This window comes from Fusarium redolens, assembly GCF_020744475.1.
Source record: "Fusarium redolens strain MPI-CAGE-AT-0023 chromosome Unknown BKA55scaffold_1, whole genome shotgun sequence".
Lineage (NCBI taxonomy): Eukaryota > Fungi > Ascomycota > Sordariomycetes > Hypocreales > Nectriaceae > Fusarium > Fusarium redolens.
The window spans coordinates 5,471,777-5,498,327 of NW_025763664.1; the positions used below are offsets into that span (position 1 = coordinate 5,471,777).

The 26,551-nt window shown below is 48.3% G+C and overlaps 5 protein-coding genes and 1 non-coding gene across 6 annotated transcripts; 3 read left to right on the forward strand and 3 right to left on the reverse strand.

Annotated features, from left to right (window-relative positions):
* The first annotated feature begins 1,005 nt into the window (after positions 1–1,005).
* Positions 1,006–2,644, forward strand: BKA55DRAFT_58321 (uncharacterized protein). Its single transcript, XM_046194185.1, has 2 exons — positions 1,006–2,094; positions 2,149–2,644. Exons 1-2 carry the CDS (start codon positions 1,235–1,237, stop codon positions 2,381–2,383), a joined length of 1,095 nt encoding a protein of 364 aa, XP_046057475.1. The 5' UTR covers positions 1,006–1,234; the 3' UTR covers positions 2,384–2,644.
* Positions 2,645–6,662: 4,018 nt separating this feature from the next.
* BKA55DRAFT_58397 (uncharacterized protein) lies at positions 6,663–9,266 on the forward strand. Its single transcript, XM_046194258.1, has 2 exons — positions 6,663–7,095; positions 7,163–9,266. Exons 1-2 carry the CDS (start codon positions 6,903–6,905, stop codon positions 9,229–9,231), a joined length of 2,262 nt encoding a protein of 753 aa, XP_046057476.1. The 5' UTR covers positions 6,663–6,902; the 3' UTR covers positions 9,232–9,266.
* Positions 9,267–13,405: 4,139 nt separating this feature from the next.
* Positions 13,406–17,307, reverse strand: BKA55DRAFT_495821 (RNA dependent RNA polymerase-domain-containing protein; the record flags this gene model as incomplete). Its single annotated transcript, XM_046186314.1, has 3 exons — positions 13,406–13,925; positions 13,974–14,294; positions 14,345–17,307. The coding sequence occupies 3 exons, from the start codon at positions 17,305–17,307 to the stop codon at positions 13,406–13,408; spliced, it is 3,804 nt and encodes a 1,267-aa protein (XP_046057477.1).
* An 812-nt stretch (positions 17,308–18,119) lies between these two features.
* Positions 18,120–19,945, forward strand: BKA55DRAFT_552500 (Alpha/Beta hydrolase protein). The gene has a single exon (XM_046191437.1). It carries the CDS (start codon positions 18,261–18,263, stop codon positions 19,863–19,865), a length of 1,605 nt encoding a protein of 534 aa, XP_046057478.1. The 5' UTR covers positions 18,120–18,260; the 3' UTR covers positions 19,866–19,945.
* On the reverse strand, positions 19,943–21,767 carry BKA55DRAFT_589094 (major facilitator superfamily domain-containing protein; the record flags this gene model as incomplete). Its single annotated transcript, XM_046194881.1, has 3 exons — positions 19,943–21,028; positions 21,073–21,394; positions 21,439–21,767. The coding sequence occupies 3 exons, from the start codon at positions 21,765–21,767 to the stop codon at positions 19,943–19,945; spliced, it is 1,737 nt and encodes a 578-aa protein (XP_046057479.1).
* A 739-nt stretch (positions 21,768–22,506) lies between these two features.
* Positions 22,507–22,588, reverse strand: BKA55DRAFT_t25. Its single transcript has one exon. It is a non-coding gene; the product is annotated as a tRNA-Ser (tRNA).
* Positions 22,589–26,551: the final 3,963 nt, after the last annotated feature.

Genomic DNA, 26,551 nt, shown 5'->3' on the forward strand with positions numbered 1-26,551 from the left:
CCTTGAAATTGACATTGACAGGTAGGCCCTGTCCTGTGGCACATGTGCGAGATGGATTATGGAGATGGAGATGGAGATGGAGGGTTGGCGTCAGTCAGTCCAGTCAGTGACACCTTTTCTCACCCCGGGGGTTATGTTCATGCAGCTCATGCAGGGACCGATGCAGTCACTCAACTTCGCCTCGAGTCTTTCAGGTAATGAGAGAGTTGACGTCGATGCATCACACGCCCACACCCTTCTTTCTTTTCCCTGGGATCCGCAGCATGGTTATGGTTCGGCGGGCTGCAGGGGTGTCCATAGAGTTGTGGCTTCGAGCGAGGAACCGCCCCAGAGTCAGGGACGTGGTCTAATCCCACACCCCCTTCCTAGCCTATACTCTACCCCCCATATGCCGACCCTTGGTTCAAGCATATTTTCGACTGCCATTATACGTGCCTTTGTTCTGGTTCTTCACTTTTGTCCCTATTCTCCGAGTCCTGCATTGCTCAATGCTAATGTAGTATTTCTTTTTCTTTCAATTTCATAAACTCAACTTCTCGGATCAAGTTCCAAGTCTGTATTGGTCTCTTCTCTTGCTGCTGTATAGCTAGTCGGCAACTAGTCCAGCTGAGGGCGTTGAGGGCCGAGCGAAACATCCCCAGGGACGCTTGATCATAACTGACACAACTTCATCCAAAACATTGCACTCACTCTATGCGAGCAATAAACCCACTCACTCAGTCTACTCACTCAACTGTGGATCAATCACGCCTCTCCCGTCGCCCTACCTGGACTGTTCCTCTTCAGAGCAGAGATCTCGATCTGCACTGCTCAAGTTCCCTTGACCTTGTTCGCATTCTTGCCCTGGGTGTATTGGATCATAGCTGTGTCTCGCGGGTTCCCTACTAGCTGCACCGGCTGTGTTCAAGGATCTACGGGTGGTTGAGTTAACAGCTTGACTGTCTCAGGACCCGCAGCTCGATGCTGCGTACCTCATTCCACCTCATCTCTATATCTTCAAGGGCGTCCGTCCTCGAAAGATGAAAAAACATTCTCGATCAGACTCACTCACCAGACAACTGAACAACTTCACTCAACTCTTGATTGTTCTTCACAGCCTTTTGAGACCAACCTTGAACACTTTCACCCTTCATTCAAGGTCAACTCAAGACATATTCACATACATGCTCAAACATTAAACCATCCCTTCCTCATCTATTCTCTCTTTAACACTCCTTGTTCTCATATACTCAAAATGCAGTTCGAGTCGGATTACCGGTTCGACATGGACGACTCCTTCAGCCTCTGCAGTCAGCCCATGTCCTGCCCTTCCACCACCACCAGCTTCTCCTCCGCCTCATCAGCCTACGACCCATTCACTCCTACATCTCGACGATCAACACCTCATGAATTCGGCAACATGGACTTTGATGGCCCCTACAACTCTGTCTCTCACAGGGCAGAGCTGACCCCTCCCTCATCAGCAATGGGCAAGTTTATGTTTGGCGCCGTCAAGCCTGAGCCTGAGCACATTTCATTCTCCGACTCTCTCCCCAACACCCCCATGAAGCGAGAGCAACTTGGCTTCGAGTACGAGCACATGATGGAGATGAACATGGCACACCACGGATCAATGGGATCATTGACACCATCAAACTCCTTCGGCATGTATGGGTACTCCCCTGATGCTTCTATGGGCCCTGCCTCTTTCATGATGACACCAACCCAAAGCATCTCTGGCTCTGAGGCTGCCGAGACCGGCTCATCATGGTCTTGTGCCAACGATAGCCCCATCTCATTCTTCCCCAACAGACAACTTTCTAGTGACTTTGATACTTTTGACATGGACCGCCACTCTCAGTCACCTCTTGGTTACCATCTTCATGACCCCAGCTCTCCCAACCGCATGCGTGCTCAAAGGAAGTTGATGGTGCATGAGATCCAGCAAAAGAGTGCAGAGCTTCAACGAGCTCAGATTCGATCATCAAGGAAGCGATCTATCAAGCCCGATTCTGCTCAAGTTGATGTTGTCCGACGAGCCATGTGCAAGTGTGACTATCCTGGTTGCCACAAGGCCTTCCGACGAAACGAGCATCTTAAGCGTCACAAGCAAACGTGAGTTTTTACTGAGATTTATAAGAATTGAACATATTCACTGACCAACTACAGTTTCCATGGTGAAGGACCTAACCGTTTCTCATGCGAGTTCTGCGGAAAGGACCAATTCAACCGCCAAGATAACCTCAACAACCACCGCAAGTTACACGCACGACCCAACAGCCGTAACCGCGGTGTTGAGTTTATCCCTGCTGCAGTCCCTGTCATTGAGCAAGAGGAGCGAAGCAGGAAGCGAAGAGCGCCCTCAAAGTCCAAGATTGCTGAGAAGCGGGGCTCAGAATACTAAGCCTGTCATTCATTGCTTGGCATTACCTACTTTTACTTTACTGATGGACATATCTTGGCCGGGTACCTTACTTGAGAACTCCGTCAGTCGCCACTGGCGGAATAACAAGAACAGGGAAGAGCCGAGTCCCAAGGGCGCCACTTATATGAGACACGCAGAACAAGACCCGCGCACTCACTCAACCTGATTGGGGAGATACACACACACATTCAGACACACATACCAAAAACACTTACATACTTTGTCTGTCTCGTCCACACACATTCGCATCTACACACTATCATATACGAAAAGCGGAGCTGGAAAAAGAAAGTAATTGCAGCATTTCTGCATCCAGACCGTCATATGGTCGACGCCGCCGCATTAGAGACTCAGGCAAGAGAACTCTTTGGAAAGCAAACGAAATTACAGGAGACACGAGGGTGTGTAATGGTCTGTATGATTACTATGTTTGAAGAGAAGACGCGGAAAAGGATTACCTGACTTGACTTTGCTTTTATTTGGGTGGCATTTGCATGATTGATGAGTTGTTATCACACAACCAGGTCCACTTCAACGGTGCTGGGGCGTTTCTACCTTGGGGGAGGCTTTCTACTTTGCTCTTTACTCGGTGTTGAGGAATTTTGTCTAATTCGTTTTACTTTACTTTACTTTTGGTTAGCTATTCTTTTCTCTTCTATTACCCTCCACATTCTAGACAAAGAGTGGCTGGGACAATATGGTGGCGGACATAGGATTTGGAGCAGCAGATAATGAAACAAGAAATTTTGTCAAATGAACACCTTCGTCATGACTTTCCCAATATGATCTCCAAACAAGTGACACGTCGATCAGCAATTCCTTCTTTTGATCTGGCGCAGGGAACATGGCTGAGCTGGAAATAGTGATGCATGTTCGTGGAGAGACAAGACAGACAAAGCTGGAGATTGCATTGCATAGTGCAGGACAAGGATGAAGGGCATTCACGTGTTAATTGATTGGCTTGAGGATATGTAGTTTGTGTTTAGAAGCAGATTTTCAGGTGGTCTATACCCAGAAAAGTAGGAAATTAAAAGATATCAGGTATGACAACGACGACTTCTGAGAGAGAGAAAACTTCAACTTCGGCAGGCTTTAGAGTTTCTGGGTCTTCTTGGCCCGAGGGTAGAGCGGAATTGGAGCGTTTCATGGACAGGCAGAGCAGTTCAGCGGAAGGGACAGCGGAAGGGACAGCGGATGGGACAGCGGATGGGTTGGGATGGATGCTTTGGCTTCCGATAGACAGCTCCATAATGTCTCAGATCTCGGGGTAGGACAGCCTGCCGATCCGCGAGTCACCCTGGCGCCCTAGTCCCAGCCCAGACAAGGTACATGCACAGGCTCATTGCTTCTGCTAGATTAGGATGAGATGAGTGAAATGAGATGGCGAGATACGGCGTAGCAGCACCCGCTGCTCTGGGTCTGGCAGATTTGATGTGCTGTACATACATACATGAAAGAGACAGAAAGACGGGTCAAGAAAGCGCTGGGTGGTGTGTTGTTCTGGAGCCTAGGTGGGCACTCCGATGGACGTCGGATGTGATATATGATATTTCTGAGCTAACAAGAGGCTCAAACGGTAGTGGCTGAGACGGAGAACGATGATGTGATTGGAGCTTTTAGGTCCGGCCAGAGACTTTGGGGGTCTGGGTCTAATAATATTAAGATTTGGATTGCGGGAGGTACAAAGGCACATGTCAAACGGTTTCTGATTTGCAATATTAGTAGAGGGAATGTCAACCGTCTTTGCCTCCCGACTCGAGGAATGCTAAGACCAACGACATGTAAGCGGCAAAGGCCATTGGACACGATCCGCAGCGGAGCAGCTTACTATCTGTCGTTAGTTCAACAACTGAGAAAGCTGCGGAAACAGGTTTTCCAAATTGGGAAAATAGGTCTCTTGGACTAGACCGGGGGCTATTGTAGACTACGCGGGCCGTGGTGGAGAGAAGAGTCTACTAGAGTAGATAATGCCAATATGTACAAGCCATCGGAAGAGAACAACACCCTCAAGGAGAAAATATTAGAGTTTCCGAGTGCCAAAAGGGTCGTTTCGAATCAGGAGGGTTGTATAAATAGTTCCAATACATAAAATGAATTAGGGAGGAAAAGTCTTGCTACAGAGAGAGGTATGCAGCCAGTTTCATCCATAACGGCTTGGGTCAGGCAGTTTACGGCCATATCTTTAGTGAGAATTGCCTTGTAAGTAAAGCTAGTTTGTGATGACATGTGTAGGGAGGAGAAAGAATTGGGGAATTATGATGGCATGCACACTTCCACATATCGCGTAGAGACAGGGGCCATGATATGATATGATATGACATTGTCGATCATTGTATGAGGCTGAACATGATGGCGTCCGTGCCGACAAAGGGAAGGGGATCTCCAGTGCTGAGGCGTTTAGGGGTCACTTGCATGGTGTGTCAGGGTGTCCATCTTAGAGTCTAGTGGCGTTTCTTAGGTCATGGTTCATATGATGATTCACTGTATACGATGTCAGTGGATAACAGTCCGTGGCTGAGATAAAGGCTGACACAAAATCCTTGGACCCTTTTTCTTCTCTTGCCGCGTGTGTTTTGCAGCTCGGATAAGATTTCCCACGGGTTCTGTATCGTTGCACAGACCCTTTTCGATGGGATTGAGGCGTTGGGGAGACGTTTGTGCCTGGAATGAGCTGGGATGAGACGCGGATGTGTAACGCGAGATCGGAGGGGACGAGAAACTACTGGAACATGACACGATAGATTCGATTCAGGGAGGCTCAGGAACAGGAACAAAACGCCCGCGATCTTCTTAGACCCTCAAGATATGGTCCTTTTTGTTATCTACAGCTACGCCATCTTGACGCCATTGCTAGTCCAATACAAATATGACAAGTTACATAAGCTAATGTCACCATCCATCTCTTCGACCCCGTGATGCCCTCACACAAAGAGACCATCATGGAGAACACATGAACGGGAATAAAGAGAAATGAACAAAGACCGGTTGAGCGACAAGGCCGGCGCGGAGACTAGGGCGAGGGCTATTGAGTTACGGGAATGGCTTCGTTGATGAGATTAGCGGGGTTCCACAAAGGTGCCCCAACACAGTAAATAATCTACAGTGCAGTTCTTAGTCGCAGCAGAGGAAGAGAACCCCTGAAAGTCTCTTTTTCTGTGGTGCTGGCCGGCACTTGTCAAAGGAACAGAGCTTGAACGGATTGGTGGAGGCTATTTCGTGTTTGGAGGTTTACTGGCCATTATTAGGTGTGAGGGATTATCTCTATGGCTCGTTCCCGGCAACCCGTTTACGTAAACGAGGGTTACAGTGAAGATGGAGAATGCAATGTAGATCAGATAATCAAAAAGACAGGCCATGTCAAGCTGAATTGCGATTTCGGGTGCAATATGTGAAGCCTGTGATCGATGCCGGGTTCCGTACCCAAGAATCAGTAAAAGTTGGACATGGATTGAATGTACCAGGCAATGAATGGTTGAGCTGATACTTCTTTTTGCTTCTTATTCTGCTGGCATAGGAATGCAAACGAGGCGGTTGTACAGCACAAGTGATGAACTTCAATGTTAACAATGACGGAAGAGATTAGAAAGCTACTGTACGTAAATACAAAAAGAGAAGCGAAAAAAGAAAGAAACGAACATGATCTTGGTATGGTATGGGGGGCATGCTATTCCATGCATTAGATTGCATATGTCGATTACAGTGATTGAGTGCAGTACGACACCTACAGTGCAATAGCAATAAGAGGAGCTGACGGAGTCTCCTCCTCGTCGGGTGGATGTAGTATTTGCGAAATGTGATAGATCGCGGGGAAAGAATGCGTTGAATTGGTTGGTAAGTCTGCTAGACAAGACAGGGACAGGGGCATGGCCTGCAATGGATTTTGTGGAGATATTATCAGAGTAAAATGCCTGCCGTTGGATACTGTAAAGTAATGCAATGTAATGTACAGCTCTGTTACCAAGATATCATCTGTTAATCAATCTCGCAGGGTTACATCAACTGCAGTTCTGACAGCTGTTCAAGGATACAGACCCTCTATAACTCAAAATTCAGGTACTTTGACCTCACTGCTCATCAATTCAGCTCTCATGGTCGCTGATGACGACCCTACAGTATTAGCGACGCGATAAATACAGTGCACATGTACCTGATCGACCCACTGTAACTTAGCCTCGATCTTGGCATAAGCCGTTAAAGCAGGCTTGTGGGTGGGGGGCTCGCAACTTTGCCTGTGCTTGGCACTTCCCGATGTGCCCCAGCCAATAACAAATTCGCGGAGTATTGCCGTCTGAATAATATCATATCATCAATCTCCACTGCCTGCCAGCAGCAACATGCACATGCACTGCTAGTAACCAGCTGAGGAACGGAGCGTCACCACTTTTTTTACTGTATGCCCATGATTATCAAGTAGAGACTCGGATTATCTCGACCGACACAATCCCGGGGATCCCGGAGCCTGGTTGTCTCGATGGTGGGCTGACTTAGCAATCTCGTGATGGCTTCGCTTCCATCTTACCAAGATGCCGTCTCCCCCGACTGGCTGCCCCTAGTGGCTCCGTACGTCTCTCCCAAGGACTATCCGGCTTTGTGCCGTGTAAGTCGTCGTTACTGGGACGTTTTTGCCCCACGCATATGGAGTCGTATCCCACGCTCAGACGCAGTTACCGGCCTTGATGATGCAGAATATGGTGAGCTATGAACTGAACAATACCCTAGTCTCTTCTCCTCAGAACAGGAACTGATTAGTTTCATCAGATTTGGATTGGTTGTTGAACTCTGTTTTCAACGGCGTCAATCGGATGAGATCTGAGACGTTAAGCCTCGTTCGAGTCTTTGATGCTCGCTCTATCAGGGGCACATATTCTCTCAGCATGGGTGACAACCTCAATACGAGCATGAAGAATGCAGTCAAGTTCTTACCAAACCTAAACTGTATTCTCATCGATGGCCATGAAGATCTTGACCCTTCCGAATCTCTTGCAGAGGTCGGTCATCAGATTCAACTCCTCAGCATGGCCGGTTGCCCCGTGTCATTGTCAGCCAAGTTCATCAACACCCTTCGCGGAATTGTCTATCTAGACATTTCATATGTTTTGGGATCACTCCGTCCCTTATTCCAAGACGACGAGCTCCCTGAACTACGTGTCCTGAAAATTCAAGGCAAGGAGGTTGACGACACCACCGTTGAGAATCTAACCGCTCGATTCGGAACTCGTCTATGGAGCTTGGACCTGAGTAACAATAAGCTAACAGACCAGGCGCTTGATAGTATTGGGGCTCATTGTTTGTGGCCAGTCGATCTTCGCTTGGATGCCAACTTTGATGTCGAGGGTAAGCTGGAATTCGGATACACAACCCCTGACTTTGGGACCTGGATTCGCATTGTGGAATCTGAATGGAGTGTCTCTTTCAGTCATCCAAACAGACATTTTGTCGACGCGCCGTTGTATGATCTTCACGATACACTGCCCCAAGAGTTTGTGTCTAAACGACTAGACGGAAAGTTCCCCGTCAAATCAGATGCAGCAGACGCCGTTTGCCGGGGCCTCCAAGGCAAGGACCCCTATTTCCCACCAGCGAGCTTTCAAGCTTCACAAGGGCTTACACATCTCAACGTCTCTGGCAATCGGATCTCATCCCTCGGCGTCATGAAGCTACTTTCGCTGTCCCGCGGACGCCTCGAGCAGTTTAGCTGCGACTCTATGATGCTTGTTCCGCCTCTGAAAGGGACTATGGCCGCAGTGTGGTGGCCCAAGACGACTAAACTCTATGGATTTTATGCTACACATACACTACGGCCCGTGCTGTCGTCGAATCTACGGGTGGTCAAGCTGCACCATTCAGTGGTGACTCAAATTCCCACATTGGAACTCGAGGGCTTGTCCAGCATGGCTTGTCTGCACATCGCTGAGAATTCACTACTGCCGCGGGCTGAGATGGCCTTCCCCGAGCCTTTCGTCCCTGACATGAACCCACGCATCACATCACTAACCATTACACAAATTCCGCGACGTTCGAGTGGCCCGCTGATCAATAGACTGATATCTTTCCTAAAACTTCTCTCTGCGCAGGAGCGTGCGCTTTTTGACCTGTTATCTCGGCGGGGTCCCAGCGTCTTGGCCGGCCTCCGTCACTTCCGGCTCGAGTTCGAACAGGAAGCTTACGAGGACGGTGTATCTATTGCCGGAGAAATAGATGCTGAGGAACTGCTAAACTCGGGCGATAAGGGGTTCAGTTTCTTCGATGACGAGGCCAGAGGGCGCCCGCAGCCCGTTCGAGAGCTAGCTGCTTCTCCTCAGAGACGGGATCTGACGGAATTTCCCGTTTTCCAAAGGGAGCAGGATCTGGAGACTGAAAACCTGGACATAGACGTCTGGGTAGATGGAAAGTCCACTAGGGTCAAGGTATGGGTCGGCTCAGCCTCTAACGAAAGTAGCAACCCCATGCTTCGAGACTATCGAGAACTGGCGTTGCATTACAAAGTGCATGATCGTATCGGACCGGCCTCCCCTGCACAAATACGTGCGGGCGTCCCCTCTTCGGCACTCGTCTTCCATACAGCATGGTGTATGGCGATCATGCCCTGTCGGCATAGGTCTGACATCAAAGAGCCCACAAGGGTTGAGCTTGACGCGATGAAAGACGTGCTGTCTGAGCTAAAACAGTTTCGTCTCCAAGGCAGGGCAAAATACCTCAAGCTGCAGAGCCAGTCTGGCAACGGAACCTGCCCCCCTGGTCCACCGCATGGATTCTGGCTTGGGAAGCTCGAGGTTTCGACTCACCAGAGGACGCTACGGAGCAAAACCGCAGACTATTGGAGATGAGCCGTGCGTCTAAATTACTGTGCGAAGGAATTGTACGAGGAATATTCCGGGCAGCTCAAAATTTCTTTTATCAAATAGTCTCTCTAAGGGTAGGCTCGTGTGTTTGGGAACTGGCTTTGAAACTTTTGATACCCTCGTTTTGACGTTGGGTTAGAGGGGACCGATCATCGTCAACGGCGTGCTTGGCATTGAGTTTCATAATTATCTGATGGAGAAATACACGGCTAGTATAGGCCGATATACACAGAATGGGGAGACTCCGGACATCGACATTGGCCCAAGGATCGCCATAGCTCCAGCTCAGGTGGCAAATGTCATGTCTCTCGTTCTTCGCCGAAACTGCTAGTTCTTCAGCCTGCATAAACCGCCTCTTATTGATTTCGTTATGACGGATTCCTCTGAAGCTGCGCTTTGATGCAATACAGATTAATTCCCTCACGCGGTGGACATTGACAGTAAACTCAAAACTTGACCATCCTCTGACCACATTCCATACTAAGGAGATGATAGACATTCGCTTGCTAGCCGAGGTATGGATCCCAAGACACTGACTGGCAGGCTGACAGCTATGGCGAGTAACATCGCGTCGACGCGTCGTCCAGGATAGGCACTCTCTTCATAGCAAATGATGCCAAAGAGGGGTCCCTAACAAAGTGCCCTGCATGCCCTGCATTACGTCAATGCATACTAGAAGTCTAGACCCTCAGCTGACAAGAAAAAGTTCGCCTACCCATGGACCTTTTTCCCTACATAGAAGAACCCTTGCGCATGTACATCATGGACGGGGGGGAAATGCTCTGCGTTGTGGGTAAGAATGTCTTTGACGGGTTGGTGATAGAGTTTTGTGGCACATGGCACAGAGAGTTGATCTTGGCCTGAAATGTAGTGCAATACTTGGAAGGCGTTGAAAAAAAGAGGCCCGAGCTTAGCGAGAAAAGAATCTGACCGTTGGCTTAGAACCAAACTCTCCCCTTTTGGCTAAAAGCCACAGGCTACAGGCACAGGCACAGGATTGTTAGAGTTTGGAGGCTTTGAAGCTATTCACAATAGGGACCCAAGCAGGCGAAGGGGGCCCAATACGAGTTGTGCATTCTTGGCGCTAGCGCAGCGACCCGAGCCGTAAACGTTAGCTTCACGAGAGCCGTTTCCCGAATTGCTGGATGAACCACTGAAACAGGAATAAAGCCGACATTTGGGTTTAATTATCTTCCAAGCCTGGTCTCGTCTTGTATGTGTCTGTCTGTTTTCTCTTCATTTCTCCTCGAGACCAAAACAAAAGTGTCCCCATTCGTGCATACTGGCTCGTGCTGGTGGTGGTCTAGACCGTCCTGGACCTAGAAGCAGGCCAACTAACGTACATCACGGAGCAGTCTAGGCTTCAATGGGGCATTATTTTAATTCCTTTAGATAATCTTTCTGCAGCATAGAGAATAAGGGGGAATTTTCGAGCGACTGTCCCACACAGCCGGAACGCAGTGCGACTGGCGTTGCATTGCGCATCGGCATCGCCGCGGCATCTACGCTTTTATATTGGCATAGACAGGTGGCTTCTTGACTGCCAGGGATCAACCGTATTGGGGACCTATGGCAAAGCTCCGTTGCTCCCGAGGGGTTGGGAACGGACACTCCCGTTCCTTGCATGGCATGGCATGGCTGTCTAGTGAGCCGGATTCTCGGGTCTTTCGGGGTGCAATAGCCTTGGTCCTTTCTTCTTCTTCTGGGCAAAGGATGCGGCTGTCATCGAGATCCTCAGCAGTCCTTTAGCTATTGATCCTTGACATAGCATGGGAAGGGCTGTCAAGCTATTAATCTCTTGCATACTGCAGCTTCGGCGAACCATGTGGGAGGAATGAACTATTAGGAAGCAATGAGGATCAACATCGCGTGAGGTGAATGAATATCTTGGAAGTACGCCAAAAGTTTCTCCTTGGCAGATCGCTAAACCTTCACTGATACTTGGAAGAGGTGGCAAAATTCTTTTCCCGTCTTACACAATGCTTTGCAAACCTGTCAATGACCTGTCATTAATTAAGACCTGAACTAGATAAACACACGGACTGCAAAGAGGCCACCTCAGCTGTGTTATCACGCCACAAGCATCTTATTAATTCGTCATAATGGCCAGTGCCGCTTTAAACAAGAGGTCAAAGAGTCAGGTACCCCCGATTTCCTGGCTTGGTCCGGTCCGTGTGGGGCCGAGCTGTGGTCCGCCCGGGCCGCGGCTTTTACCGGAGAGGAAACTCGGGTGGCGCCCCAGGAGATGGGACAAGGCTGAGAGATTCAACGGCGATTGTATAGAACAACCCAACTACAATATGTTGGCAATTGAATTATATACGATAACCTCAAGACATATATTGGCGATGTGGTGAGGAAGTGAGGGCATTTGTGACATGTTCATAATAACCAGAACTCTGCATCGGTCGTTGCAAGGGAATATCAACACCAACTGGGCGCATTAGAAATATCTATCAGTTGACTGGCTGTTCAGTCTTGGCCCACTCTCTGGGGATATTTAGTAAGTCTAGCGATCTGATATCATGAGAAAGCCGTTTTTGTCTTAATCAGAATTGTCAAGTCCCGACAATTCTTTACAGCCGACTCAATGAACTTGAAGCGACGGTTGCCGGGAAATCCATGGCAGGTACGTAACATTGAATCATATCCGGCTCTAGGTAACTACTCATTGAAAGAGCAAGGAATCACTATAGATGGGAAATGATGAGAGTATCGTCTTCTCAGCTTCCTAGATATGAAGGGTGATCAAAACCAAGTCGATTCGAAACCAACTCTACTATCAAGATCTGCAGAAGCTCGATCGCGAGTTCAAAGACTATGATGATCTTTATCAAGGATGGCCATATTCTGGTGATGAGGTAGTAGTCATTTCTCGAACAAGCTTCTTAACTTCTCTGCTTTCCATAGTTCATGAGCATGAGTACCTGATACATACATACGACTTGCACCTTCAGGCAGCACAGCCGCCATGTCTGTATGAAATCTCCAGTACTTACAGTAAAGGCTTCTTACAACCTGACGAAGCTGCGTTGCGGCAAGGTGAATATATGGTTTCACTTTATTGCTACGTATGGCATCAATAGCTTACGGGGGGTGGCTCACTTGAAGGACAATCTCTTCGTGACACGGATTGCTGAAAAATGATATTAGAGAAACTCATGAATTGAATGAGAACCTTTGACATGATGGTAGGTGCCCTTACCCGTGTGCTCAATTCCAGATCGAGCACTTGAGCAAGTTCATCAATAGCCGGGAGGACGTGACTCTTGAAATCAAGGCCGACTTCCTTACTCTCTGTATACCATAAGCCTAATATGGAACCAATTTGCCCGCCATTCAAGTAGCCAAAGTCAGTATCCTGGTGTTTGGTGCTCGAGAGTATGGTCTATCATCCTCGTTTGTTGTGTTGGGCGACGCTGGTGTAAGAAGAGGAATACACCACGACAACCATATCTCTGATGCGGTAGTAAATAGAATGAATCATGATATTTCAGTTCACATGAAATTTTTACCCACCTGTCCAACACTCCCCAGTGTTTGTGGTCTTGCATAGCATAGTGTTCATCTGAGTCTCGGGAGTAGCGACCACCAACACTCAAAACTGCCTGATAATACTTGCGACACGTTTTCTAGCAAACTCATTTCTGGACTAACGCATATTTAATTGAATAGTTCGCCAGATACCACATTATCAGACTCGCCACGGAAATGTGCAGAGGACAGTAGTTGCTGCTAGCTCTCCTTGATAAGTGCCCTAAACTGACATATCTTCGCCAGATTGTCGACCACCGAGGCCTGCTTTGTATATACTACTCAATATTCGACCATAGACCTATTCAAAATATCTCACTGCGGACTTGGGTATCATATTTCGATGTCGCTGATCGACAAGTTCTGGTTGTTAATCCTCTACAACGCAACACAAGCTATCATACAGAAGCCACTTTCATCAAACTCAAGACACACGCAGACTTGCCAAGTGACACACAACATGTTAGCTCTTGAAACTCAGAAGAACATTTATCGGGCGAAGTACGGCGAATGAGAACGCTGTCGCGTTGCAGCACCTCTAACACAACTCTTACAAAACACTCATATCTCTGCCAGTAGTCTTGACATCTGTCAGATCTCGCAATGTACACCACGCCGATCTCAATCATCGTATGGGAAGTCTCATACTTGTACCGCCTCTCCCACGTCCTCGTCCACCACGTCCAACACCAACAAAGCCTCCTCCAGCGCTGACCTCCATCTTCCTAGCCAGATTATTCAGTTCCTTCAGTAGACAACAAGCCGCGACGACTCTGAAACTCTCCAGCTCACCGGTTCCGTGGTACACCAATGGCGCGAATTCTTTTCTGATACATGCGACTGCTACACAGGCCCAGCATAACTCAACGACGTCTTCTCTCCATCGCGAAGGAGTTGCGTCTGCATCGGTGGCTGTGCTAAGAGTTTCTGCACCATCGCCTACACCGCGATCGCGGATCTGTTTGACTATCCATGTCATGATACGGTCAACTTCTTCTTTCAGTTTAATAGATGAATCTCCCTGGCGGCGTGTTTGGGCACCGCGTTTGTTGAGGATGAAACCGCAAAATACTTCGACTTCTGTAAGGGGTGCACGTGGATTTTCGGAAAAGCGCCACATCTTATCGGTAATAGTCGACTCGTATCTGAGATCGTTAGCATGTTGAACCCGTGAGAGACATGCTGCAACTTACAGGCCTCGAATCTTCCACGCCTCGTCGGATCTACGCGTCCAATCGACGTCAAGCTTATACTTGTTTACCTCGCTTTCAACAACGGTTAATAACTGATCCCATACAGATGGCCCAGCTGTGTTGACGATACGATGGATATCTTCATCCCAGATCTTCTTTTCATCAACGTTTCGATATAGACGACCGAGGATTTTCTCAGAGGCATAATATTTTGCTTTATAACGAGCCATGCCGTCGTCAGCGTTGTCATCTTCATCTTCGTCGCGCAAATGAGCGATCTGTCCCTTTTCGTACGTCTTCAGAGGCGGTGCTGTTGCAAGGCTGCAAGATATGTCAGTAGGTCCTGTGAAGCACTGGTGGAGAATACATACAAATCAGGACGGAACGGAGGATTTTTGGGCAAAGCTTTTACATCGACTGGAATACCGGTCTTGGAGAAGTCGACCGCTGTAGAGTGCATGCCCGCCAGCGAAACGCAGTCAGGGTGCGTTGTTCCCTGTTCATGATAATCTGCCAAGACGACATGTCTTGTAGCAATCATGCCCAAGATATCAGTTCGCATAAAGTCAACAAAAAAGTCGGCAATGTCCTGAGACTTCACCGGGCGATCTAGTGGCTTCGGTTTAACTCTTGGGTAGTCTGCTGGCAAGAAGTAGTTATCGGGTAATGCTTCTGGGTCCCAGATGATGTTATAGAGATCACCGTCCAGATCTCCTCCACTCAGCATACTGGGTAAGTCACGTTTGCCCTTCTGGCTGAAGACGATGCAGTTCTGTAAACTTCGTAGAGGATGTCCCTGTGGAGGGGTCACTTGGTTGACGATCTGAATGTCTCCTGGGTGAAGAGCCGGTGAGCGTGTGACGATAATTTGACCGTCTTGCAGCGTGGAGTTGATGCGACGGCCTCTGTAAACGCCGTGCGTCTTGTCGTATGTGACAAAAACTTCATCAGCATCAAGGAATCCCGTCTCATCCATGACGCCGAAAAGGGTCACTCCTTGATCAACAGGAATGCGTGCCTTGTGCTTCAGCAATCTTAGTTCTCGCAAGACGACATGTTCAACCGCTGACTTGAGGAACTTATCCCGGCGGTAGTCAATACCCATCTTCTCTAACTGCTTCACCAGCTTAGGCAGGCCCATGTTCACACCGATGGCTTGGTAGTCCAAGAAATAGCTCGTATTGGTCGCATCAGCTGTGACATTGCGCAGTATGTCAAGTGCGTTATTCTGCAGTCTGAAGAACCAATCGTTAGGTGTCCCCATGTCTTCCAAGATCTTGATCATTTGGCGGTTGAGAACGAGTCGAAGAGGTTTGGAAGAAGCGTCGCAAATGCCGAGTTCTCTAAGATCGTCACTTGGAAACTTCATCATTGACTCTTGTCGAATACAGAATACCTTTCCTTTGAGTCGAGTGTCGAGAGAGAGCATTCCCTTGCAACCACCCCACCGGATTTGAAGACATGTCGGTGCTGCAGCTCGCGTTGAGAGATAAGACCAAATCTCCTCCAGCGCTTCTCTAGAAATCGTCCCGACACCATCACTGAATACACGTGTTCCATCTTCAGATTTGACATCTGGAATGAACCGATGGGCTATACCAGTCTCAAAAATTGGGATTGCATATGGTGTTTCTGAGAAAGCTTGGCCGATTCGTGCTGCACACTTTGCCGGAACTCGAATCTCGCTGAAGTCCCCGAGGGCTCGTAGAATAGCTTCAGGAGTCTGGCGTTGGAAATTAGAATCGGTAAAAGGCGCAGAGAACCAGGCGGAGTGAGATCGAAGAGATGAATGGGAGAAGCCTAGGAACTGAAACTTTCGACCGGCGATGGTGATTCCCTCATCCATGACACGCCGGAACCGTAGAAAGATTGGTTCGTTATCAACCTTTGGATGAAAGTTGAGGTCCTGGCCATCTTCTTCGCAGAAGATCACGCGCAAGAAGTAGTCATTGTTCTCGAGATACTTTCGCAACACCCTGTTCTTGCTGTCAGGCTCAGGACCAGAAAGCAGAACACGCGTGGGCGTTACCATAGCTTTGAATACATAAATCTGATGATCTGGAATCTTGGCTCCATAGATTCTGTCTCGACGGGGATTCTCCGCCCTGGCCTCATATTCTTCATCCATGATGTTGGTCATCAATGTGATAACATTCAACTCATCAGGATCTATGCCAGGGCAAGGGTAGGGTATCTTCTGAAAGAGAGTCTTCATGGCGTCTGTAGTGACGGGAGCCGCGACCTTTTTTTCTTTAGCATCCGTAATGACTTGATCGAGGATTTTCAACAGTTCTATGCCGCTCGCGGGGTTGATGTAGTTGTTCCAGACCAGAGCTTGGACTTGGAAGAGAAGAGCGAAGTGAACATTTTCTGATGCCAGAAGGCGCTTAGCCTTCTCCGTGAATTGCTGGAGGCCGAGGAAATGGTTGCTCTCGGGTTCCATGTATGTCCATAGAACGGATGGGAGATCGTGATAGGTGATGGCGAGAATATCACGGTGCTTGACAGATCGGAGGACTTCGTTCATGTCGACTATCGAAGTGAAGAAAATGCGATAGACGAGGCAAGATGCCGAATACTCGCGAACCAACCCCCAGTTGACCAACCCCTGTACCCGTTTCCACTCCTGATTCGGGTTGTCGGATTTGTGAGGCGTGTACATCTTTGGCGGTTCAGTCAAGACCAAGGTGATGGATGCGTCATTGCGACTAGCAATAAGATGCTGAATAGTGTCATTGTAAAAGTCCATACGGTTTACATCTTCGTCGTAGACAGTTAACCACTGCGGCATGAATTTGCCAATAACATTACTAGGCAGGGTCAGACTGTTGTGCTCAACGAATGTAATGACCTGTTGGGGACCACGAAACGTATTTCCACCACAACTGATGCCGATGATACTGAAGGCCTTAACTGGAGCTTGGCGATCCTTAGCGGTGGTATCAGCAGCAGCCTTTTGTTGCTTTTTATCGCGTTCATGCTTGAGATGTGCGATCGAATGCTTATCGAGTATGCGAGTACTCTGCTCAACAAACACAGCTGTCTTGAGAATGTGGAGGCGTGGGGTATCTTTTGGTCTGAAGTTGGTCTTGAAAGGATATCTCGGGTTCGTGTTCTCCTTCTGCGGTCCATCGTGACGCCGTTGTTTGCCGTGCCTTTCAAGAAATGAGTAGCCATCGCCAGGGTTGAGGAATTTGACCCATGCTTGAGGCCTTCGCTTGGGCTTTTCGCAATAAAAGTCCGTGATGTTTAATGCTTTCATGAACGGGATGAGTTCTTGCTTGAAGTTTTCTTCTGATAAGTCCTGAGGGACGTTTCGGCAGAAGACCTCCATCGTCGCTAGCGAGTGAGGCCGCCGGCCTTGAGTGATTCAACAACTTGACACACCAGTAAGAACCGAAAATCAAAAACAAAGGTGACTCGGATATATGTAAGATAGGTTGCGACTTCTGAAAGTCGTTAGTTTTGTTGGCAGGCCTTATGTGGCGGTTGACTCTCACATCGGCTTTTTAGCGCATCCCTATGGACATTGCAACGCTTCAAGAGGCGGGCAACCGAGTTGATCGGCGGCGGTATGTACGAGATCGAATCCTCAGAGTCGCTCGATGTGGATAGATGCAGATTGTGATATCCGATGAGAACAAGGGATTGGATGAGCGAGATGCTTCATGCGGGAGGCCGACTGCTGATATATCCTGGTACTATATACAGTGCCAAACAAAAGAGAGAAGAATCGATGGAATGAGGGTGAGGGTGAGAAAGAGAAATTTGAATACATCACAGCACAATCAATGGCTTCTCAATGAAAGGAAGTGTAAAGAATCAAAGCACTTCTCAGCACTGGCAAAGACAATGCAACCGCGAAACTGCAGGCAAAGGGCTATGGACAAGGTGCCCAACATGAGACGGCCCAACATGAGACGACACAACATTGCGCTGCCAGCTTATCTTTACAGTATATTCACACAATGGCGCGACTTGATGCTGGCTGCTCACGCTCCGCTAGGTCGCGATGGCTTCTCGGTGTGTTCCGGGTGTGTTCCGGGTGTGGACCCCGTATTCTCGGTGACCTTTCGGTGAGTGGCGGGGTAAACATTTATACAGTACCTGAGGTACATGCCACTACTTTCCCGATTCCATCTGCCGAGCCGAATCGTAAACTCCCGCTCCACCTTCCGTCATGTAAATTGTTCTTCCGGAAGGCCTGAGGGCGCTTTATAGCAACTGAATAACCTCTCATTGAGCTTCTCTTCTCAATTACAGCTATCAATTCGAAGCACGATCACAATGTCTCCTCCTGGTAACCTCTACGTCACGATGCAGCCCAAGCCTGGGCTGTCTCTAGATCAATTCCACGAGTGGTATAACAACGAGCACGGCCCGACCCGGCTTCGTCTTCCTCAGATCTTCTCCAACGGTCTTCGATATAAAGCGACGGATGGTCAAGAACCTACTTACCTCGCTGCTTACGACGTTACGTCCATGCCACATCTCGAAACCGAGACATATCTTACACTGCGCGCAAACCGATCTCCTCGAGAAGCCGAGACAATTGGCCAAGTTGACGTGAAGCGATATTTCTGGGACTTGGTCCATTCCAACGAGTCTGACAAGTTCGTACCCTTCGAGAAGTTGACCGACGAAGAGGCCGAGGGTCTGCAAACTACTGCGGTTACAATTGAGCTTGAGGACGTCGAGGGTGCTGAAGAGGAATATCAGAAGTGGCTGATTGAGGAGCATATTCCTATGTTGGCCAAGGTTCCTGGTTGGTTGCGCTCGCGCGCCTTCAAGACTTCGTATCTTGAGGGACAGGGCAAGACTACTTTCCTTGCGCTGCATGACTATGCTAAGGAGAATGGCCAGGGTGGAGAGGAGCACAAGGCCTCGATGGACACACCATGGCGCACCAAAGTCTTTGACAAGTTCGTCGCTTCAAAGGGCCGAAGAACATACTCTCTCTTCTATGTCTTTGGACCTGCTCCCCGAGAGCTGGAAGCGCTATCAAAGCTGCCTTCAACAGCTGCTTTCACCTCCCCCGACTCCAAGCAATCTACCACACCTGGCCCCAACGCCGCTATCAACTCCTTCATCACAACTTCAGATTCCTTGGTCATCCCTTACCGATTGGAGGGTAACCCAGACCCCAAGGCTCCTACAATTGCATTCACCAACTCGCTGTTGACTTCGCTGCATATGTGGGACCCCCTCGTGGAGATCCTCAAGCGAGAGCGCCCTGAGTTCCGAATTCTACGATATGATACCCGTGGCCGACATGCCGTGCCTCAGCCTCCGGTGGCTGCTACCGTGGATCGCTTAACCGACGATCTGCGGGAAGTTCTCGATGCCCTTCGCATCACTAAGCTTCATACCCTTATTGGTGTTTCTTTCGGCGGTGTTACTACCCTGAACTTTGCTATTAAGTACCCTGAGCGTCTCCAACAGTTCATTGCTTGCGACTTCAACCCTACATCAAGCGCTGCCAACACACAAGCGTGGAAGGATCGCACAGCTCTTGCTGAGGAGGATAACGGCAAGGGTATCGAGAAGCTCGCCGGACAAACTGTCCAGCGATGGTTCCACCCCTCCACTAACGCCGAGACAGTCAAGTGGATGACAGAAATGGTCGCTGCTAATGACGTTGAGGGCTTTAAATACAGCAACACAGCCCTTTGGGATTATGATCTCAAGCCTAAGATGGGTGGCTGCAAAGTACGCGGCTTGTTTGTGGTTGGAGAGGAAGATGCCAAGGGTGCTCTTGTCAAGGCTATGGATGCGAGCAAGGGACTACTTGGTGACAGTGGTGCAGAGTTGAAGATTGTTCCTCAAACAGGTCATCTTCCTATGGCTGAGAACCCCCAGGCTTTCTGGGAGGCTGTTCGAGAATTCTTGTAATCTTGAATAGGAGATGACAAATTAGAATACACAAGACCTCAATCGGGCTTTGACAAAAAGAAAACTAAGTATTATCACTATGCCTCCTCTTTCTTCTGCTCAACAGGTACCTTTTCATCCAAACCATACTGGGTATCCAGTTCTTTGCGCAGTGAGACGTCCTTCTCAAATAGAGAAAGCAGCCAGGCAAGGCCGCCAAATGCCACAGAGATAACGTAGACTTTACTCAACGACAGCATAAAAACATGTCGAATTTGAGTCTGAACGCTCTCGTCGAATTGCAGAACGAAAGCTCGTGTCGCACTCTGGTAAGAATCTCCCGAACTGAGCATTTCTCGCGCCAATTCGTTATCGATCATATGCGAATACTGCTTCGTGTACGTGTTGAATATCGATCCTGCAATGGCCACGCCCCAAACCGAGCCGAAAGAACGCATAAAAGTCCAGTTTCCTGTAGCAGCAGCTTGATCTTCTTCATCAGTAGCTGCCTGAAAAGCAGGCAAAAGGGTATTCAGAAGAAAGCCAGAGCCGATAGCTGGAATGAACTGCAGCAGAATCCAAGCTGCAGGAGGACTATCTTCATGAAGAAGACCGAGAAGGCCGACACCCAGGGTCATGAGGAAGAAGCCTGATACGTGAAGCATCTTGTACTTTCCCCATCTTGAGAGGACGACTGCAGAGAGTGCAGCGCCTGGGATGGCGATGAGAGCAACGGGTAGCATTTGCACTCCTGATCGTGAAGGTGTTGATAGCTTTACAGCTTGGAAGTATAACGGTAGGAAGAAGTAGCACCATTGAATTAACAACATGTTGAGAAACGTGTTGATATAAACGATGAATGATGTGCGGCCTGGGAACAGTCTGATAGGCATGACAGGTTCTGAAGGAATTCCAGAGGCTTCGTATATGACGAAACCGATAAGACCGAGGAGGCCGATTATCAGGGGAGCTAGGATTCGGGCATTGGACCAAGGATAAACGGGACCTGCCCACGTAAGGGCGATGAGAATCGAAACGCTCGATGCGATGAGAATAGCGTTGCCGATGTAGTCAATACGACGAAGTTTATCCATAGTCGATTGAGTTCGATCGTATTGGAGGTTGAGAAAGAAGTATGTGACGACGATAGCAACACCTCCGATGGGAAGATTGAGGTAGAACACCTAACAAGTCAGTGTAAGTCGGCAGATGCCGTTGGCCTACTTACCCATCTCCAAGTCGTGTTCTCAACAATAACACCACCAAGAAAAGGCCCAACAGCAAATCCAATAGTCGCTACCAGTAGAAGAATAGCAATGTAGTTTCCTCTGTATCGAAGCGGTACGAGATCAGAGATGATCACATCATTCACCATGGTAACTCCGCCACTACCGATACCTTGTATAGCGCGCCCAGCGATGAGCATTGCACCGCCGTTAGCACCACCTGCGATACCGCTTCCGAGGGTGTATGTTGCGAAGATGAACATCATGACTTTCTTGCGACCCCAGAGATTGCAGAGTTGGCCGAACAGAGGTTGGACACAAGCTCTGTATCGTGTTAGCCACTTCATGAAATTGGAGGCGAATCTTACGTTGTGAGGAAGAAGACATTGGTGACCCAGATGTAACTACTTCCAAGATTCAGACTTTCGACGATAGTTGGAAGAGAAGTGATAACAACTGTTGCTTCGAGAGATGCAAGGAGGGTTGCCAAGACTAGGGTAACCATGATCATCCAGAAGCGATAATCTCTATTGAAAGCTGGCTTTGTCTTTACAGCTACTGGTGTCTGAGCTTCTTCATCTTCTTGGGCTGTTTTCGTCTGGTCTGACGAGTTGACGGATGGTGGAGATGAGAGTGTCTGGTTGGATGCTTCCACCTTGTAAGGTGAGGTGGTATCTTTCATCTCTGCAGAAGCCATGGTCATTGCCGCACGATAAGTTTGTCGAGTTTCCTAGTATCGTTATATACTCAGGAAGAGTGCCATTTTATAAGAGAAATCCATTGGGCCTTTAATCTCTGGAGATGACAGTTGCGGAGGCTTTATAAAATGAACTACGACTCGTCTAGGAAACTAATTGCTGACGCTTGCTTCAAATGCTCCGCGGAATGAGAATTATAGATTAGACTAATAAATCATACGGTAGCTTGTCCATTATCCTATTGCTTAAATTGGGCTTACGTTCGGATGCTTTCAACAAGAGTAAGCCTCCGTCCTATGAGACGCGGCGAATGTTTCACCCCGTCTTACCACCAACATAAGGATGTTGTGCATTTTGGCTATTCAGAAAGAGAAACTTTTATTTGGACGCGTATTAGTTGGTACAATAATTATGTAAACTCAGGCGAATGGACGGAATATGTAAGGGAGGGATGGTTGGGCACTAGCTACAGACGAAGAGTAGTTGTAGTTGTATGTGTTGTATGTGATATTTTGGTTGTTAGTATTAACGATCGGAGTCGTGTCAATCATGCCCAGAGATGACAAGTGTAATTACAACAGCTGTTAGAGTTGGTAATGCTTATGTACAGCGATTATTATCCGAACCTCAGTTTACAGCACAGCCATTCGGTTCAAAAAAATAAAGGTCCAAGCATCGATGTGACTTAGCAAAGGGAAAGATGGGGAACACAACAAGCGAAAGACAAAAAATACCAATCGACGCAGGCCTGATTCGAACAGACGCCTCCGAGGAGAATAGATTTCTAGTCTATCGCATTAGACCACTCTGCCACTGCGCCTTCTTATTGGATAAACACTTTGTCTACAGGGTAGTACATGTAGCACGTACTGACTGAGATGTGAGGAGTCTACCATGTCTCTCATTGCAGGACAATCACAAAGGGAGACCGACGGCGCTGCATGAAGTGTTTCTCTGGCTCGCGGTAGTTTGGGGAAGGGGCGAAGTGTTGGCGTTGACAGACATATAAGGAAGTATTGTAAAGTTGCAGCGAGATGGGAAAGTAATAATAGTGAAAGGTTAAGCTGAGACCTATGGGGATGACCTGGCATCATGGAGTGACCATTATTGTTGGTGTGAATTTTGCATTCAGGCTTTGATGAAGATGAAGATGGGTCAACTTGTCCAGTCCACATGGTTCTCAATCGGCGCCAAATGTCCCTTCCTGACTCACCGGCTTGGCGACGATATCACCAGATGACTCCTTGAAGATGTTAAGTATCAGGCAAAATCTCCGTAGTTGAGTCTCCCTCCCGATCATTGAGGTCCTGTCTGCCGCATGTGCATCTGCCACTCAAGGAAGCGGTCGTAGCCGCCCCAGCTGTAGGACTGATTGGCTCGTGGTTGTGTCTCTTAGAACGCCTTGTCCAAAAAGACATTCATTTTGCCCAAAACCTCCTGACACATAAGTATGTTGTTGATGCGGGCTTTGATCAAGTCTCGTAAGCTACCAAGGTCAGGGTAACTTCCATCCATCATCGTCATCGTGACGATGTTATAGCTGAGTTCATCGATGTCGTCGAACTCAGCTCCGTTGCGGCTGTCCATGGTGATCGGACGATTGAAGAGATGTGTAAATCTAGCGACGGGTTTCAGGTAAGGTACCCTTAGGGAACCTTCTGACAATACCTCCATTGATTAACGTTTTCTTTATTGTTCCGTGGGCTAGCGACTTTATTGAATTGGTTGTTTGATCCGGGGCAAACGTTGTCGAGGGTATCTCTGCAAGCTTTTGATTGCTATCAGTTTTGAGAGGACATAGATCCAAGACAGTATCCACCTATAGCAGGGTCTAAAATGATACCATTTTCGACGTGAAGTCCCGCACCAGTACCAGCAGAGGCAGGCCTCTTGGAATGACGATTATGTGGAGATGTTGGGACGTGTTGAGTGTTCTACTGAGCAAGAGTATGAGTAATTGCTCTCTGCTCCCCTCCTCTATTGAACTTCTTCTTGCTTGGCAAATGTCTTTTCATCTTCAGAGGCTAGTTGCTCTGGTGGGCTGGGAATCTGTCGCTTTAATTCAATTGGTATCTTGTTGGCCTGAGATGTCTGTTCCTCCTCAAATGCTTGTTGCGCATCCTGGATCTCTTGGCCAAAGACAAGCTGCCGCAATTTGGAGAGACGTGTGACAAGAACAAAAGTGCCTTCCTGTAGTGTAGAAGATTCATCCGTCCTGAGTGTACTCTTGGGGATTCCTGCGGCGGTGGGGTGTGGACTCAAAATCGCGAACATTCGCGATTTGTTCAGAAAGAATTGCTGAATAGGCATCGATATGCTCCTGAACCGCACCTGCTGCCTTAAAAAGAGGGATAACCTCATTTCTTACGCTGGCGAGCGAAATGATCCGGGGCATGATAATGAGCGTCTCCCTGAGGGCGATCCATGTAGAAAAAACGTGGTGAAACGCGATTATCCGCTTCCCTTTGTATATGGGACTTTATAATGTTGCCGCTTTGAGATCATCACTGGCAGCAAGACCTGTGACGGTAAACCTGTTGCTCATCTTGTAATCAGGGCTTTATGACGATGCTTCTAAACTCAAGCTATTCGTCCTTTGGTTCCAGATGGCTGGGACGTAATCGTTCTCGATCTCCATGTCATCAAGAGCCTCGACAGGATTCTCGTGGGTCACAGTGAGGGTAAGCTGGGATGCGCCGATCCTGGGAACTCGATGGTGCGGAGCAAAGTAATTGCCTACTGCACTTAAGTGATTTCTTAATCGAGGAAGAACTCAAGACGATTATTATGATATAGAAGTGACCAGCTAACTGCCATCAATGTAAGCATTCAGATGGAGTGTGGGATCCTGGCATTTTAACCAAAGATCGAGGGGCGGCGCTTCTCTTGACGACTAGCCGAGACACTTGGTATCCTTATTCTGACACCTCGGAGGACTTGATAGTGTCGCCAATGTTGGGAGCACCCACCGATCTTTTCTGGAAGAACAGTCACAGGCGAAAAAGAATCGTCTTGTTTCACTCCATTCTTTGTTTTGTTGTTGAGTTTTACATACTTCAAACCTTTGTGAGTGCTGTACCTCGCCGTGTCCTCAGCCTCGTTCGCAGTGTTCCCAGCGCTCCTATTGTCGACATCCCTGTTAGTAGTTGTCCGTGCCGTATCGTCCTCACTCATTTCGGCATCTTGGACGGGCGGGGCGATATGAGGAGGGTTGGGGAAAGATGGTACAGATGCAGGAGATGCATTGGCGGGTGGGTGAACAGGAGGATCACTGCTCGGAAGAGTCTGGGTTAACACAGCTTGTCGGTTAGTCTATCATCAACAGCAGCGTCGGAGTTCAGGGAAGACTGCATCTTCATTTGTCTGTAGGAAACACCAGAGCCATGGGGTTGGACCAATTCCAGACATCTTATGTTATGATTCGGTGTAGGCTCGGATATTTCATGGATAGTGATACTTGTATGATAATGAGCGCGGATCGATGGAATGGAATGCTGGGCTTGGGTATGTCGGTCGAGGCTGCTGAAATTACATGGCAGAATGTTTGTCGAAGAGATTTCAAAGAGCTTATAGTTTGAATCTCTGCCCTCACAGGAGTCTACAACCTCAGAGGACTAACCCGTCTGGGTGAAGCGATTGTTCCTAGGGTAGCATTTTGGCGTTGGTTCGTAGTATTCTCCAGAAGTCGTTGAGATAGAGAGAATAGGAGCAAAGAATTTAAGGAATTTGTTGATTCGGTAAATTCAGGTGGTCTTGGGACATGGTAGTAGACACAATCACGTATACCCAAGCGAGTGTGACGCCGAGGATGAAGATGACCAACATGCCGAGTTTGTGGAGCATTATCATGGCGTTGCATGGTGTTGATGGCACAATTCGAAAGGGGGCCTTGAGGGTTGAGAACTTTTGCTTCCCTCTAATGGCCTAAAGCTCAATATGCTCCCTCTCCCGGCTGATGTTTTGCCCTCGCAGATCACTCGCATAATATCGTGAAAACTATAACAGAATTTCTGCTGTGCCTTCTCTTGGAGCACAACGACCTCACGTTCAATTTCTCCTCGGGTTCGATTTCTCCTCTAGTTCGTGCCTTTGACTACTCACGCAGGTAGATCATGTAGCCTTGCGAGACCGTGGCCAGGGCCTTGTAGAATAACCTGGCGGGGCGTGCGGCTGCAAAAGAGAAAGATTAAAGCGCAGACTATCAGCTTCGAGAAGAATGAAACAGCCTTGCAAATGGGCCTGCGCAGTGTGGACTGTGGCTTGATATTTAGAAGCCTTTTGTCGGGCGAACTGCAGCCCCTTTAGCTTTTTCTTTTGCTGGTTGACGGTTGAACATAGCATAATAGAAATTGCCATCAACATGGTCAAAGCAATCACATGGGACGTCAGGGCCAAGCTTGACAGGGCTAGTATTCTGAACTTGGGACTTGTCCAATAGTTACAGCCACACAAGCTATCATCGGGCAAGGTGAAGTTCATGGACTGTGCAATACAAGGGCCTATGTTGATGACAAGATGATTCTGCGCCTGGTGCGTGATAATAAGATTCCCTGGATATCCGATCTTGATGGTATAATTAATACCTTCAGCGTCGAGACGCGAAAGGGAGATGAGTGATGAAGTGCAACTTGGCTAAAGTCTGTTTGCGCAGGAGTAGAGATAGCTTGTGTAGGCAGCCCCCACCGAGGTCAACTTTGTCCTTAACTTAACACTGTCTTTATAATGCCAATCCTCTCAGCTTCAGGTTTGCATCTTCCTCAACATCGAGATTGTCTGATATGAC

Excerpts from the sequence above, each read along its gene's own strand:
- BKA55DRAFT_58321 (XM_046194185.1), top strand. The coding sequence starts at position 1,235 with ATGCAGTTCGAGTCGGATTACCGGTTCGACATGGACGACTCCTTCAGC. Across the intron at positions 2,095-2,148 it reads CTTAAGCGTCACAAGCAAAC|TTTCCATGGTGAAGGACCTA; the intron begins GTGAGTTTTTAC and ends GACCAACTACAG.
- BKA55DRAFT_552500 (XM_046191437.1), top strand. The coding sequence starts at position 18,261 with ATGTCTCCTCCTGGTAACCTCTACGTCACGATGCAGCCCAAGCCTGGG.
- BKA55DRAFT_58397 (XM_046194258.1), top strand. The coding sequence starts at position 6,903 with ATGGCTTCGCTTCCATCTTACCAAGATGCCGTCTCCCCCGACTGGCTG. Across the intron at positions 7,096-7,162 it reads CCTTGATGATGCAGAATATG|ATTTGGATTGGTTGTTGAAC; the intron begins GTGAGCTATGAA and ends TAGTTTCATCAG.